This window comes from Embiotoca jacksoni, unplaced genomic scaffold (genome assembly GCF_022577435.1).
Source record: "Embiotoca jacksoni isolate LCO1_2020_lvr unplaced genomic scaffold, fEmbJac1.0.p SCAF_27, whole genome shotgun sequence".
NCBI lineage: Eukaryota > Metazoa > Chordata > Actinopteri > Embiotocidae > Embiotoca > Embiotoca jacksoni.
In genome coordinates this window covers 4079402-4095871 of record NW_027185378.1, presented here as the reverse complement: position 1 = coordinate 4095871, position 16470 = coordinate 4079402, and the positions used below count along the sequence as shown (strand labels likewise).

Below are 16470 nucleotides of genomic sequence, written 5' to 3'. Positions count from 1 at the left end.
CCCCTACCCTCCCCATTTCCTCCCCACATTCAGAACACATCTTTTTTTATTTTTTCATTAAAGCCTTGTAAATGTTTTCCAGCTCTGTAATGTCCAGCTGTTACAATGTGCAGAGAGGATGATGTAAGCCCAGCCACCCCCATGACAAGCCAGCCAGTTTAATAGGAGTTTTTTTTCTGAGGATATTTGAAGTGGTAATGATGAAAGAATGTCACCAAAAATAGATCAATCTGTAGCTGACTACAGGGTGTATTCAAATGTTTGCCTCAATTGGGTCCGGAAGGGTATTTTCTTGTACAAAGTGTACATGTAATTCTGCTTTTAGAGTCATTAACTGGTGTCAAAACACACAATACTTTCCAAAAGCAGAATGTGTTGTGTTTCATGGCTACACTAGCTGTTGCAGAGAGGAAACATAATGAAGCATGTAGACCTTATCACCATGAAGGCGATCATTATGCAGGTGCCAATTTCTTTTGGGGGTCTCAGTCATGTGCAGGAGTCATGATAGGTTGGTTTGGAGATCCAAATTTTCACTTTCAATTTTGTAATTTGACCCAATTTTTTCCACCTTATGTGGCATAAAGTACTCATGATGCAGCACGAGGACTCGCTTGTTGCGGGGTCATGTTGGGACAGGCCTGACGGCTCTGAGTCGGATTTAAAAGAGGCGGCGCCCGGCCGAACTCACCTGAAGGCTGGAAACGTTGGCTTTCCTTCATGTGCAACCATAGATCTGCAGCACTCCGAGTCAGTCTGGTAAACCATGTGTCTACAGAAAAGACGTTGAGTTTAAACTGATTTTTATCAGTTTACTGATCTTGTAACATAACCTGCTGAATCAGCACGAGTTATCCCATCATGGGTGAGTTTTTTTCATTTGTCTCTCTGGGAATGATTTTTATTTGTAACAATCTAAACTTTGGTGTAAAAGCACAACACTACATGGTGCCTATCATTATCAGCATATCAAAATGTTAGCCCTAATTGCATTGCTAATTGTGGATCTACAGAGACACAGAAAAAGTAAGCAGTGAGACTGTCCACATCTGTTAGTCGGATGTAAAATATAAGTCTAAGAATATTAAGATTTTCACCCCGTCATAAACTTTAATACTTTGGGAAAAAAAACTCTGCTCGGGAAAACAAAGTGCTTAGAAGTGTTTTTATCAGCAAGTATTTATAAAACAAATACAGGCTTTTCTCAATAAGTCATACATGCATCTACTTCTACTATGTAAATTATTTTTTTTAGAGTTTTATTAAAAATGCCCTGTGTAGCACCCAGTTACGGTAGAAGTGAAGAACAGCTTAGCGCTTATCCAGAGACTGTACCTTTATTTAATGTCTGTGAAAAACTGTTTACAGTAAAGCCCTGGAGGCAAAGCACTGTTTTGGCCTTTTATTGAAGCAGGTAGATGTTTGCTTTGCAGGAAATATGGAATCATTGAGTGATTCAAATTGAAGCCGTGACAATAGAAGATTAACATCAGCAATGATTGCATTGACTTAATGGTTGTAATTGAAAAATGTGCTTCTTTGCTAGTTACCCTGGACATGATTTTTGTAAATATGCTGTTCTCTAATTGGCTTTTAGGTATTTAGACTCGGTGATTCGCTAACAATCTTGTTGCCCATTACCTAAAGGAAACCAGTATGCATGTAGTAAGATAATGTACCCGTAGCTTGTCAGCTAAATGCAAAATTTTGTGTGGCAGTATCTGTCTATTTTACTTTACTGAGATGCCTGAGATGTTATTAGCATCAGCTCGTGTGTCATACCAGGAACCAACAGCAGAGGGTGCTTTTGGAAACCATTAGAAGGGCTCAAATGTTAAAGCAATGGAAGTGGAACTGTATAAGGTCTTGATACTTTTATATATTGTAACTATATGTGTTTGTCATTATTACCTCCACCGAAGAAGTTGTGTTTTTGATTGTTAGATTTTTTTGATTATGGAAAAAACACTATCGTGATATTCTTAAAACTTGGTGTAAGGGTGCAGCACGGGCCGAGGAAGAACCCATTCAATTTTAAAATGGATCCCAATTACAAGGCAGATCCACAAATCATTTTTCCCTATTAAAACTATAACAGGAACTGATTTTGAAGAGCTGTGGTCACAGTGACCATAAAGGGTTTGTTGAAAATAATTATTCTGGCAAACTCGACAAGTGTGTCACAGCTCTCCAGTTTCCTCATCCTCTTGACTTGCCAGCCAGGATCTCAAACTTCAGGTTGCTCATCATTGCTTGTTGGTTTGAAGATTTATGATCAGCAGCACTTTCATCCAGATGTTAAACAACTTCAGGGTCCCTCTTGGCAAAGAAAACCAACCCCGCCCCCTCTCCCCGTGTCTTGTATGATGATACCAGATTAATTATAATAAGAAGTCTGAGTCATCAAAGGGGCTTCCTATGATTAAGAATAAACTGCAGTGGTACTGAAGTCAGGAGGAGGCCTGCTGTAAAACACATTAGCGCAGAAAATAGTCTGTTAAAGCATCTGTGAGCACCAGATAGCTTGAAGGAGAGTTGGAGCTCCGCAGGGAGGAGGAAGGACCGCGAGTTGCTGTAGTTAATGCAGTAAACTAAAACTGTTTGGTCAAGGCTCAACTGGACTTCAGTTAATGTCTTCAAGAGCTAAACGATGAGGCAATTTAAGAAATGATCAAGGATAGGAATAATTGTCAGGTAAAAAAAAAAAGCTTGTAGTCGCATAAATTATGCTTGTATGATACGATTCTTTTACCGAGCAAACAGTACAATGTTAAATAATCATTGAGGACATAATAAAAACAGCAGCAGAACTAATTTGACCTGATGTCGTGTGATGTTTTAAAGATGGTGCGGAAGCACAGATAATTTCTTTGCGATAAAATCTGCAGTATTTCATCTGATGAAAGTCGGATACAATGAAAGCTCTGACTGAGATGTTCACCGAGTCAGTTAGTTGACCTTGTAGGGATAATGGAGAACGAGGACTGGATTATATGCGAGACTCTTCATACAGTCACTGAGCTGAATGACTTCATTGAGCTTTACAATGGTGAGTGGTGGACAGCATGTTTTTAACTGCACTGTTCTTGTTGGAGCCCAAACCTGTCTGTTGTGAAACAGTTTCAGATCATTCTTAAAAGCTTTCTTTAAATGCAAAATAATGTATATAGCAGTTTCCCCTCAGGGCATTCTACAAATTCAGTCTTGAATGAAGAATACTGAAACTGGGCCTTTTGCATTGTGCATAATCTTTGCCAGAAATGTTCTTTTTCACATTTATGAAATTGCAAAACTCCACAGGTGGCAGCTGTCAGTGTAAATTTCAGAATGCATTCAAAATGTAAAAAGAAAACACTTTGCACATATATATGTTCATTTTAAATATATAAACGCATCGGTGGCTTTAAAAAAAAAAAATGCATTGTGAATTTGTGTTAGTAGAAATATGTTGTATGTTTGCAATTTCTTAGTCGAAGTCATATGTGCACGTCATCTTTGTAAAACTGCGTTGCAATTATCTTCGCAGTCCACTGGGGAGCGAGGGGGTTTCCAAATATTTTGCTGATGCATAAAACTAATCAAATATGTATTGCAAGCTGCCAGCTTGTGTTTTCTCTTATATATTCATTTGACGGTACTATAAAACAAAAAACAGAAAATACGTTATTTCTTAAATAAACAAAATATATAGGTCTAGATTTATGGAACAAAATCCATGCGAGATTCTTGGTTGTGCATTTTTCTAAGATTCATTTTAAAATGTGAACTAAATGTTTTTCCCGACGCTGTTGCCGTTGACTCATCTTCTGTGGCTAACATTATGTCAGGAGGTTTTGTGCTTGTTCAGGCAACACACAGATCAAATACTTTTGCTTGTGATTATCCTGCCCACGGGTGTTCGAGAGTGATTGGTCAAAGTGCTGGGTGTTGCCTGAACTAATAATCTGCTTTTAAAAAGCAATATTATTGTAGTTGTAAGTGCTCGACTAATTTCACAATAGGCACGCAAAACACTTTGACTGCCTACGGTTTAAATAAATTGAGCCTCTTTTTTGATCCTGCCGTGTAAACCTGACTATTTGATGCTCCTGGGTTTTGACTAAAGTAAACACAGTTTGCTGTTTCACCCGTGACAGTTATAATGCTTCACCGACCTAAGTATGCATGTTGAGTTCATAGAACCGTGTTATTATTTTGTACAGCTTAAACAAAGGAGATATATTGCGTTGATTAGTGAGGATTAGATTATTATGGCCTTGGAGCAATGCTAGCAGCAACCTACTTGGCTCCAGTCTCATGCAGAGGCCAGGCTGATAGCTACACCTACATTTTTTTCCGTGCAGATGTGAGGGTGGTGTTAAACTTCTCATCGACGAACTATTTCCTAAATGTCAAACTGTCGCTTTAAGCTTCAGAAAAGGTTTTGGTCACGCATAAAGGAAACCAATGTTGAATTACATAAATGTGACGTGTACCCTGGAGTTAGCCATTTTCAGAAAGCAGTCAGCAGGACAGTGTTGTTCATACTTCCTGGCCTCTGAATTTTCCTGCTGTGAACTGAATTTCTACACGCTTCATAAAGTCTTATTTTAGCTTAACCACTGAGACATATGTCACACTTGCTGTTGATAATATTATCCGAAATCCCAGGAACTGAGATAACTCTGTTCAACCAATACAAATAGTAAATGTAGCATCATGACCTTAATGCCAATGATTTAACGGCTGTGTTATTTATGGTTTGAATGTGTGATAAGAGAAGTTAAAGTTGGTATATTGTCTTTCTTCTTCTTCTTCTTCTTTAACAGTGGAACAAGAACAGATTCAGAAGAGAACCTTCACCAACTGGGTCAACGCTCAACTGGCAAAGGTCAGACTGGGACGCGTGTGTGTGTGTGTGTGTGTGTGTGTGTGTGTGTGTGTGTGTGTGTGTGTATTTGAGATGATTTGTTATTAATTGCCGTGCTGAATACATGCGATCACAAAAACATCTGCGAGAGCGACATTTGTCTACACGAGTATACTGACTATACTAAGATGCATTGTTTCTTGAGGGATTTATAGATGGGTGTAACGGTGAGTCTACTGACAGTTACATCAGATAATTGGCCCGGAAAACCAGAGAAACAGAAATACATCTGTAAACTATCAGTAACTGTCCTTAATGTATTGGCCCTCAGTCCTCTGTTGAACCTCTTCTTTACCGTTTGATGGCTTTCCCCAGTCAGCAGCTTGTGTTTGCAGAAAACCCAACACGGCCTGAATTTGCTAAAATACTTTCTTAAACTGTCCCTGAAAACACGAGTCAGCAAGACGACTTGTCGGCTCTCCTTCTGCCCCACGCCGGAGGTCAGCCGTGAATGTGACAGCGGAGGACAGTGGGGCGGTGGGGAGCCGTGTACATAAATATAGCATTGAGGAGCAAGGTTCACAGCACACAGACAGACAGCGACAGACGGCCACCCGCCCACCGCCCTCCTGCTTCCCCTCCGCGACCGCCCCGCCGACCACACCTCCTCAATCCACCCACCGCACGACCAGCCAGCTCCGGTCCCGGCGGGAACCTGTAAACTGCATGGTGGAGATAATTGTTAATCCTTGATACAATGAATTGTATCACATGTGAATAGTTTTATTCACGGAAACCTCTTGGGACGCTTTAGAAAGTCCTAAGTGAAATACGAAATTCGGGGTTAGCATAATCAGAAGGGTATTTTTTTTTCTGTGGGAAATAATAAATAGAAAGTGTGTATCCTGTGGTTCTTTTACAATGAGTCCCGATTGGTCCAGGATGGCAGCAGACTCATGTTTTTATGTGCTTGCCATATTGTTGCTTTAAAAGGCCTGCCAGAGGCAAGCACTCCAACTACAATAACCACCCTTATCTGGCGATGTCCCATCTTTTAAAATGTCCTTTCTTTAGAGACCAACAAACAGACTTGCTGTGTGGCCTCATCACCACGTGTACAAGGTTTGGCTAATTGGTTTTGTTTGGATGTCACAAGGACTAAGTCACCCTGGAAACTCTTTATAAGCAAGCGGAGGTCCACATGTTAAATGCATCATAGATTCTTGTCTTAAGGGATTTTCCAGTATTTGGATTGCATTGTTGGGAATCTTTTGGGAAGATTGGTACAAATTTCTCACACTTCCTTCATCAGAGTTTTGGTGTTGATGAGTGTCATAGAAAACTTTAAAAATATTTTTTGAGTAGCGTCTTGGCTTCCAAATCCTTGTAATTTTTTAGATTTTGTCTTCATGCTTTATATTATTAACCCCTTTCATTTTTGTTTTGTTTTACATCAAATGTATTAAAATATACAAAACCTTTAAAAGGTGGCTTCCACAATTCTTGCCCATATTTGTACCAGGCTTCAGGGTTTATATGTAAAAGTTAAAGTTCGATGTACACGTGGTGCAACTCGGGTAGTAGGGAGACTAAAAGGAGGGTTGGAAGATACTTAGTTCATAAGCCAATGTTGCAAATAAAACTGTTTGTTTGTGTGCGTCTGCGTTGACACAGAGGAGGCCACCATGTGTGGTGAAGGATCTGTTCAACGATTTCCGTGATGGCTCCAAACTGCTGGACCTGCTGGAGGTGATGAGCGGCCAGCGCATCGTGAGTCCCGTCGTAGCTCAGCGCTTAAAATGCTTTCCAATCAGCATTTGTAGGGATCCGACTGAATGACTGACTGACGGGTTTGTTGGTTGTGTTTTCCAGAGTCGGGAGAGAGGACGGGGAATGTTTCAGCACAGGAGCAACATCGAGAAGGCGCTTTCCTTTCTCAAGAAGAAATCGGTAAATGAGCGTTTGAAAAGAGGCCGAATACAGGCACCAATTTTATCGTGAGAAATTTACTGTGTGCATCGAACAAACGTGAGAGATGACACACTTTTGAAAGTTTGAAATTATCAAGTTGATATCATTGATGAAAACTACATTACTGTAACTGCCGCATCAGACTGTTTGTTTTTGGCAAACATTTTTTGATTTATCCTGTCAGTCAAGTTTTTGTAAAGAATGAAATTAGATATTGGATTTCTACAAGCATTTTTTTTTCTTCACAATGCCTCAGTAGTGTTATGCCCAGTTTAGGGGAAACCAGATTATAGCATCAGGTGACTCCCCTTTTTCTCCCACTCACAAGGATGACCAGTGACAGCAGATGAAAAAGTAGATGAAAAACTATCTGTAATATTAACCAACTAACTTACCTACCGTCAACATAAGAAAACAACAGAAAGTACAGGTCGCTTGCCAACTCTCTAACTTTCTATAGGTAGAAAAAATGTCAACAAAAAAGACCTCTCTCTTCTACAGATCCAAGGACTACACCTATAAGCTAACATCAGGCAGGCGTTATTTTAAAGTGAGAGCCATCAGTCTTCAGTCCAATCACCTGCAACTCAGCATACCTGAAAAAACAAAAACAGAAAGGGAGGACAGCACCTCCCTCAGGCATGGAGGGAGAACAACATAGAAATCAGTCACAATCTTCTCACTCAAGGGTTGTTAGATATAGTGTCGATAGAAACTTTGAGATTCTTAAATGGTTTCCTGTTTTCTCCTCAGATCAAACTAGTCAACATAAACATTCCTGACATCATCGATGGCAAACCATCCATCATCCTGGGCCTCATATGGACAATCATTCTTCAGTATCACGTGAGTTTACTTTCTTGTTTAAATGTTGGTGTTTCAATCCTTCTGATACTTACTTTGGGGATTGAAAGTGTTTTCCCTTCCCATTATTTGAATTTCCTAAACATAAATAACAAATATAAATGCCTGAAATGTTAGAAATTTTAAGTGTTTTTTGGTTTTCTCAGATCGAGGAACTGGCCAGCTGCCTTTCATTCGACTCCCGTCAGTCCTCCATGGAGTCCCTGGCCAGCCTGGACACTCGCTCCACCCTGTCGAGTCGCTCGGCCAGCAGTAGCCCTGTTCCTCCAAGCGCCTCGCCGCTACACAAGCGCTTCAGGGTTTCTGCCAAGAAGGCCTTGTTGCTCTGGGTCCGGGAGCAGTGCCATAAGTGAGCAGTTAGTCAGCCGAGTGACATCAAGGAGTGAAGAGGCATCCAAATGTATTGTCTCGGGCTTATATAGGGTTACATTGATATACCAGCCAAATATATCACAGAATCATTGAGAAACATCTAATGGGAGCTTCTCTTCTCTTGTGGGCCATGGATTTGATTTTTTTTTTGTGTGATTTAATTAAATTGTGTAAGTAGTAATAATAATAATCCCGTTAATTATGATTGTAATAAAATGATTTGTTTCCCTCAGAGCTGGCTGTTTGATAAATGTGAAAGACTTTAAGGCCAGCTGGAGGAGCGGAGTGGTCTTCCTGGCAATCCTGTACGCCCTGCGGCCCGACCTGGTGGATCTGTCCAAAGCCAGAACCAGAAGCAACAAGCAGAACCTGCAGGAAGCCTTCCGCATCGCAGAGAAGGAGCTGAGGATCCCCAAACTGTTGGAGCCTGATGGTGAGTGACACAGCTTTAGTCCAGGTGATCCGTTTAAAGGATACACTAAACTGTATGTGAGTTTTCCTTATATTTGTCAGTAAACCCAGTAAACATTGGATTTGACTGCTTTAATTCTAATCTCATATGTGCTCTGATAGCGTCAGTATCTTCAGTAATTTTCTGAACTGACACTGGTCTTTCAGGCGGCATTTATTGAAACTAAAAGCCAATTGTCTGTAAAATAATTTTAATCAACAATGGTAAGCTCCAAATGAAAAGTAGATACTTCTAAATGTGTTATTACCATTTTTAGTGGTTTTTTTTCTATATTGCAGCTAAACGGTCGTTTTATTAAATTTCCCATTATTTGTAAAATTCACTTTCAGTCTTTCAACATTGGTCATCGTTTTTTGAGTTTGTTGACTCGAATGCAGGAAACATTAAGAGGGGATGGCTGCTTTTTGCAATTTCTTGTTAAATTGCTTTGCAATTTGACACGATTTTGATGCAGAAACATTTTGACAGCCGTTTTTACAGCACAGCTTCATGCAGGATGGCCATGAGTTTCACTTTTTATTATGATTCTCAGTATTAGTCAGTTGTTTACTCCTGCACATGTTTTCCACAAAAGCAATGTTGTATTATTTTGTTAATGACATAGTTAATTCCTTCAAGCTATTTATTTTGCTACAAACAATCTTTTTTCCAAAGATGCTTTATACTTACACAATTATTTAGCGGTATTTCGTGTGTGCGCAAAGGGCAGCTGACTGCTATGATTCGGACCTACCCAGCGAGCCTGAGGGCATGTGGAATGATGTTCTGCCGGTCTGCTGACTCACTCGCTGCTTGTTTGCTTCAGTCTCACATAAAACCCTCATTTGTTTCATCTGCTCGGCCTGTCGGTTCATAAGCAGACTTCGATCGCCTGCATGTTTAAAGGACAGAAAAGTTCCACCTCCATTCCTCAGATCCCAGCGTTAAACTCCACCTGCTCCAGGAGCTCGCTCATGTCTTAAGTCTACAGCTTTGACAGTGGTGTTGCAGCGTGAAAGCTGATCATGGAGGATTGTGATGTTGATGCAGATGTGGACGTTCGAGACCCCGATGAGAAGTCCATCATGACCTACGTGGCTCAGTTCCTGCAGTACTCCAGAGACCTGCCGGTGCCGGAGGAAGAAATGCAGGTCTGTATGAGTGCATCATGTTCTACACAAAAATCAAGCAACATCGGGCGGCAGTTTACACTGCAGCAACATCTGCAGCAACATCTGCAGAGGAGGTTTAATGTCAGGGTAGCCCTGAGTTTGGACAACCAGGTCAGGTAGAGTACTGAACTTGTTCTACTGCTGTCCAGTGGCAAAAGTTAAGGTGTAGTTGAGCTCTAGCTAATCCAGTCCTACTCAGGAAATATTGATTACTTCTGGTCAAAAAGAATTTAGACAATAAGAATCAAGGATAATTAGATTTTTTAAGTTTTTTTTTAAATATGCTGGGTTTACAGATATCGCAATATATATTCTCCGACCAGTATTTTAATGGCTTTATTTCAGTGTAAAGCACCAAACTATTCTATTCACTATATAACAGTGATATGAAATCTAGATATCTAAAACAAATTAAAATCACATTTCATTAAATTGTGCTCCATTTTTAACCCAGCTCTCAAGGTGTTGTAAATCACCAAATCAATGCATCGTGTATTGTTTTCTGCTCCACTGATGATTTGGAGCTGTTGCCACAATCAGTTTTTATGTGCCATGTGTACATGATTACGGACGTGTTCGAGCGGGGATCCGTTAAATGTAGTCAACCAGAGGCAATGTGTTTTCCAGGAGAACAGTTATTGTATTGTTCCTCAACTCCACACCACCATCTGCTCAGCTATGACTCTTCGCTGCCAACTCATTTACTGCAAATAGTCCTTTAAACGCTGAAGTCTGCTGTGTAACTGTTTATAGCATCATGTGCAGATTAATCTGCGCTACATTTATATTAGCTCTCTGATGAATTGTTGAGGCTCCAAGAGTTTTTGCAGGTTATAACAAACTGAAGCACAGTTAGTCGTGCATGGTTGGTTCAAGTATTTACAGAGCATTTGTTGATTCAGTATTTAAATTGTACAATCCAAATTGCATTAACTGTGTATTTATTTTGCTGGTGTTTTTTGTTTTGTTTGAGATGTCGTCTTTTTCTCAGCTTCCATTATTTTCCTTTCCTTTTCCTTTCCTTTCCTTTCCTTTCCTTTCCTTTCCTTTCCTTTCCTTTCCTTTCCTTTCCTTTCCTTTCCTTTCCTTTCCTTTCCTTTCCTTTCCTTTCCTTTCCTTTCCTTTCCTTTCCTTTCCTTTCCTTTCCTTTCCTTTCCTTTCCTTTCCTTTCCTTTCCTTTCCTTTCCTTTCCTTTCCTTTCCTTTCCTTTCCTTTCCTTTCCTTTCCTTTCCTTTCCTTTCCCCACCTAGACGCAATACCTGACTCCTAAATGTCCTTCTCCTATCAACCTGCCTGTTCACTACACTCCTGCTATTTCTGCTTCGCCTCTTCGACAGGTAGACCAAACTATTACAACCATCATCTTTTATTACTCCCCTTTCATCCATCTACTTACCTTCCATTTTCCGAACAAGGGATTTAGCAACAACAAGCACAAAACTCCCTCGGAAATTATATATTTTTTGCTGCTGTCCTTTTTTAGGTGTTAATGAGAAATGCAGATCATCCCATTTTTAGGGAGTACCAGCACATAGACAATACATGCATTATTAAATTTAAAAAAAAAAAAAATATATAGTATCATTTAATATACAGAAGTAATAAACAATTGATCTTTAATAGAAGGTCTCATAAACAAAATATTAGGTCACGTCTGAATTTACTTGTCTCACCCCCATCACTGCTGCGTTACTAATGTTTAGAACGAACTAATTTTTTTCTGCATTCGTTCTGTGTGTTTGGAAACCCTCTGGCTTGTCAGCCTCATTACTGTCATTTCACACAGTGCAAGTCAGCCCCACCAAACTTTTGCAACACCCACAAATATCTTTAGATTATATCTCTCCTAAAGACACGGCAGGAGCGGCGTTTGTTGGGCTGGCACTGCAGCGACTTCTGCTCAAAACTCATCTGCTTAAAAGCCAAGATTACCTCCAAATCACATGGTGGTTTAAAACAGGACTGATCATGCAGAATCAAACTAGTTTGTCCTGTTCTCTGGGAAAGAAAACAAAGCCACAGCGGAGGGAGTGGTCCTCGGCCTCCCATGTGATGAATAAAGCGCTCATGGGGCAACTCCGCAGTGCAGCCGAGATCCCGCTGGCATCGCCTGTCACAGGACTCATGACCGATCGGACAGAGACCTGTCATCTCCGGTTTCTGACAAGATATCAGCATGTTTATGTGTAGCTGCTGTAGATATCTGAGCTTTTAACCCCGCTCTCTATGTTGTTACTTCATCCCCCAAGAGGTCTTATTTATTCTGCAGTGACTGTGCAAGGTGTGCTGCAGGGTACACTGCACGGGATTTAAGTTCAAGTTGGAAAAACACATCTAAAAATATACTTTAAAATAGTTGCTCTTGCTGTACTTGTATCCATTAAACTGAAACAAAAACAAAAAAAACACCCTTAAATCCACCACACAATGACTACTACCTATATTTAATTTGTTAATTGTTTTATTATCTGAAGTCGATAACTGTCCCCCCCCCCCCCCCCCCACACTCCCCGTCTCCCATAAATTCAGGCGACACCTGATCGCAAGGCACAGGAAGTGACATGCTGGCTGGCTCAGGCCTATGACGAGCTGCTGGAGGGGATGGGACTCCACAGAAGGAGAAAGCTACTCGGAGAGATACCATGTGGGTGACTAGCGCAGATGTTACGTATTTGAGTTGACCTCACAAGAGTGTCACTAAAGGTGCTGATTTCCTTCTCTCAGGTATTTCAGACATTTGTGGTGTCCTTTAACGAGCAGCGACGGCCCATCATGCCTCTGTTGACAACGATGAGACGAACCCCGAAACTGAGCGATGAGCAGCGGGCTCTCAGAGAGGCGTGGGACGCCCTCACTGAAAAGGTTCTGCTCAAATCTCTCGGCCCATCTGAGCTTTTATAAAGCTGTTAAGCTCGTACAGTTTTCGCTATATACATTGAAGCGTTTTATACATTTCATTCATACATTTTTAGAAATTTCAAACGGATATGTTTCATACATTACACGCTGCACCTGTTTCTGTATGCATTTTAATTTGAAAGTGACTGAATTTACTTGCAATGAAACGTGACCTCTCTCCCTGTTTTCATTTAGCTACGTGAATACAAAATTGAGTTAGATATGAGTCTTCCGGCCCCCTTGGACACTGTAGCCCGCTGGCTGCTGAGAACAGAGGGGGCTTTGGCCGAGGAAGAGGGCGACCCTCAGGACCACGGCCGTGCGGCTGACGAAGCCAGGGAGAAACAAGAGCTGCTCAAAGTAAACATTCACTGCTTCCAACCTTAAACACATGACATATACTTATGAAAATACTTAACAGACGCAGGTTCCTCAGGCAGGGTTTTTCACTTTCAGGATATAAAAATAACCACAAAAGAAGAAAGCCTCTATCTGGGAATCCATTAGTTCTTTCACTGTTTAGAGAAATTGTTGTTTGTGGGAGGCTGAAAGATAAACTTTTGTGAGCATATACACGTGCATGTGCTCCCTGCTCATTGTTGTTGTTATAGGTTTGCTTGGAGGAGATGCCGCAGCACCTGAAGACTTTCCAGTCGTTCCCGAACCTGGACGAGTACGGAAACTTGATGGTTCCTATAGACAAGATGGATGAGCTCAAGAGGAGGTGAGCGGACTTTCCCAGATGGACTGTTCGTTCATGCATGTGTGAAATTGTGTGCAATTCAGTAAATTGCATGAGTTCATCATGGAAGCTCAGCATTATAGAATTACGTGTGATGCCATTCCCTGCAACTGGATGTAAACAAAAGCAATACTTCATCACAGAAACACATCTTGAGCTGTTACTCACACAACACTTGCGTACACGAGATTTTCAAGGTCTCTGATAGATTTATTTTTTTTCTTCTTTTTTGTATTTTGGACCTTATGTATGCTTAAGTACTTAAGTTTAACCCTCTGAATCCTCCTCTCCAGATTCACCAGTGTGAGAGTAACTGCGAAGTACCATGGGATCAAGCTGGAGTACCTGGAGCACCGCCACACAGTTTTGGATCTACTGGGTCAGATCAGGACCAAGCTCCGCGTCTGGAAGAGACCTTATATCTCCCCAGAGGCTGTCAGGGTTTTGCTGCAAGAATGGCATGTGAGTAATCCCTGTGTAGATAAGGCATCTTCAAAACACACCTTTAATCATTGGGAGTGGTTTCAAGGAAGGGTTCGGCTGACTCGATGCCTTACACACTAAATACTTTTGCTTTATTGTATGATAGTAACCTGATTATGGTTGATTGATTGCTGTGACATTTGGCACAGACATAAGATGCAGGTCACATTAGCATGAGCAAGTTTTGAATATATTTTGCTCAACATTTGTATCAATATACAGTCAATATTTTGTAACCTGGCCTCTGTTAATGGCCTGAAAGTTACAAAGTTAATCTCCCAGTTTATCCAAAAATGGTGTTTTCTCTTTGTGATGAGTATGGATATTGATGCACACTTAAAATCTATTTTTTTATAAACACAGGAACTGGTAAACAGACAGGAACTACCTTCTTTGCTGGAAGCAGCTCTTCGTAAACTGAAGCAGATTTCTGAGAAATATGCAAGCAAATCTGCCCTTGGTAAGTGTTTGGCGACTGCCTCCCAAATGTGTCCAATTCCTTCAGTTATATTTAACTGATTTCTCTATAGGACCTTTACCTGGACTTTAATGAACCAAACAGATTTAACTCTGAGTATTTGATTGATGTTGGTCTTTGCTCCTCAGCTGCGGATTACCAGCACGTCAGTCAGCAGGTGAAGCAGCAGGAGGAGGACACGGCGGTTGTTTTGGAGGAAGTGACCACAGCCAAGGGCACCATGGGGCGGGTCCTGTCCACCTGGGACTTGTACAGTGACTGCCTCAGCTCTCTGCAGGCTTGGCTTGAGCAGGGCTCTGCAACACACAGCCATGGCCGCAGGCCAGAGGTATGATTAAGCAATAAAGTATAAGAAAAATATGCAACCTCCAATGGAGGAGCTCTGGATTTGGAAAAATATTTGCGCAAACATCTTGTTAAAAGCAGTTCATTAATCCTCACCACTGTTGGTTAAGACTGCCACATACATGTTTTTGTTCAGGTGATGTCTGCGTCCTTGGCCGAATGGGGCTCTCAGCAGGCCCACTTGAACGAGTTGGGTAACTTCCTGATTGAGTCCACAGACCCTCAGACCAGCAGGAGCCTGGCGGAGGAGCTGCGAAAGCTCAACATGCACTGGGCCGAGTTTGTCAAGAGAAACACATTTGTAAGTTAAAGCACAAGGAAAACCTGGTTGGTGAGAAATCAGATGCTGTTTGTTCTGCACACGTTTTTAGGTGCCAAGTTCTCTTTGCTGTGATCTTACTTCAATTCAGGGTAAAAACCAGTGAAGAATTGACATTTTTATTTGATAAATGACTAAATCACACAACTGCTTTCTAAATCTGTTGTGTCCTAATATGTTGACCTGGTTTCTTCTGTCTTTATTTAGTGTGAGGTGACTAGTGACATCAGGAATTTTGGTAACTTAATGTCTCAGGCCTGTGATTTTCCTGCTGATATAATTGTTCCCTCACAGTAACGTTAAGGAGTGGCCTGTATTTTGAAAATGCTACTCCACCTATACTTATTGTGTGTAGGTAATTGTACACCTTCATAGTCTTTGAGAACAGTGCATTGATATCATTCATTCATTGCTTTTGTTTAGGAAAGCATGAGTGACCCAAGTGCGGACATCCAAGCCAACCCCCAGGACCTCCAAGCTTTGATCAGAGAAGCCACTCTGATTCTCAAAGAGCCTCTGGAGGCAATGGCAGGTCCATTACGCACATACAGAAAACGATTACAGGTAGGGCCGATAAAGTCATCAGACAGTCATCGCTCTGTTATACCCAGTTATAGTCATTTTACTTTAAATGACCCAATATGTCTCTCTTGGATTGACTGTTTGATTTCTGCCCTTCAGTTCATAATGAGGAAGATAAAGGAAGTGGATCTGGACTCGTTGTCTCCCTCCCCAGAATCCCCAGCTGAGCAGTTAAAGAAACAGAAACTTGCAATACCTGAAGTATAAAGGATTCTTCTTCTTTTCAAAGCATTTGACTAATTGTGCTCATGAGGATTTAAGTTTATTAAATTTACAAAATTTTCAAGTTGACTAAATAGCCGCTAACTACATTATTAAATATACAATATTTCCTGTAAATTCATCTGTTAATTGCCGTTTCTGGTTTATTTTTGTCACCAGGTGATGCAGACCTTGTTTGAGGCTGAACAGGTGTGCACAGAGCTGCAGCACAGTGTGTCTGGGCTGGACAGTCGACTAGCTGAACTCCTGCACTGGGAGACTGAGGCCAGAGAGCTTTACCAGCTGCTCAGGAGCACAGATAGACTGCAGAAACATAAGGGTCAGGACCCACGAGCCAGGGTAAGATCATCTACAGATTGGAAAGTTTTTTTTTTTTTAATAAAGAAACCTTTATGTGTATTTGACACTATACGATTCTTTAACACTTTTTTTTTTTTTTTTTCAGGCCATCATTTCTCGAGGTCTACAGCTGGAGGGCCAGGTGGTCACTGAGGAGCAGGACCTGCAGGTGCTGGTAATGACTAGTCAGAAGAGCTCTCCCATCCAGTACTTTCACGCCTCCGCCATGCAGGACCGAGTACGAGCCACTGTTGCTCAGTCACAGGTCTGTTGTTTTGCATGTTCTGGATTTAAGACAACAGGAAACAAAAAGAACAAACCAAAAAAACCCACTACAGATTATTTAATGTAATTACAAAGTACTTTTTTTTTTCTAATGTGTG

At 41.1% G+C, this 16470-nt stretch overlaps 1 protein-coding gene across 1 annotated transcript in view; it reads left to right on the top strand.

Moving 5' to 3' along the window:
* The window catches only part of LOC138204912 (uncharacterized), a 124763-nt gene that overhangs the window by 7489 nt on the left and 100804 nt on the right, over positions 1-16470 (top strand). Inside the window, 21 exon segments of the mRNA XM_069160455.1 lie at positions 4809-4870; positions 6524-6619; positions 6722-6799; positions 7574-7666; positions 7831-8033; positions 8290-8489; positions 9558-9658; positions 10930-11016; positions 12209-12277; positions 12279-12323; positions 12404-12541; positions 12773-12937; positions 13189-13301; positions 13613-13781; positions 14166-14262; positions 14409-14608; positions 14762-14926; positions 15368-15508; positions 15626-15727; positions 15908-16087; positions 16194-16352. Coding sequence (XP_069016556.1) covers positions 4809-4870; positions 6524-6619; positions 6722-6799; positions 7574-7666; positions 7831-8033; positions 8290-8489; positions 9558-9658; positions 10930-11016; positions 12209-12277; positions 12279-12323; positions 12404-12541; positions 12773-12937; positions 13189-13301; positions 13613-13781; positions 14166-14262; positions 14409-14608; positions 14762-14926; positions 15368-15508; positions 15626-15727; positions 15908-16087; positions 16194-16352 — 2663 coding nt within the window.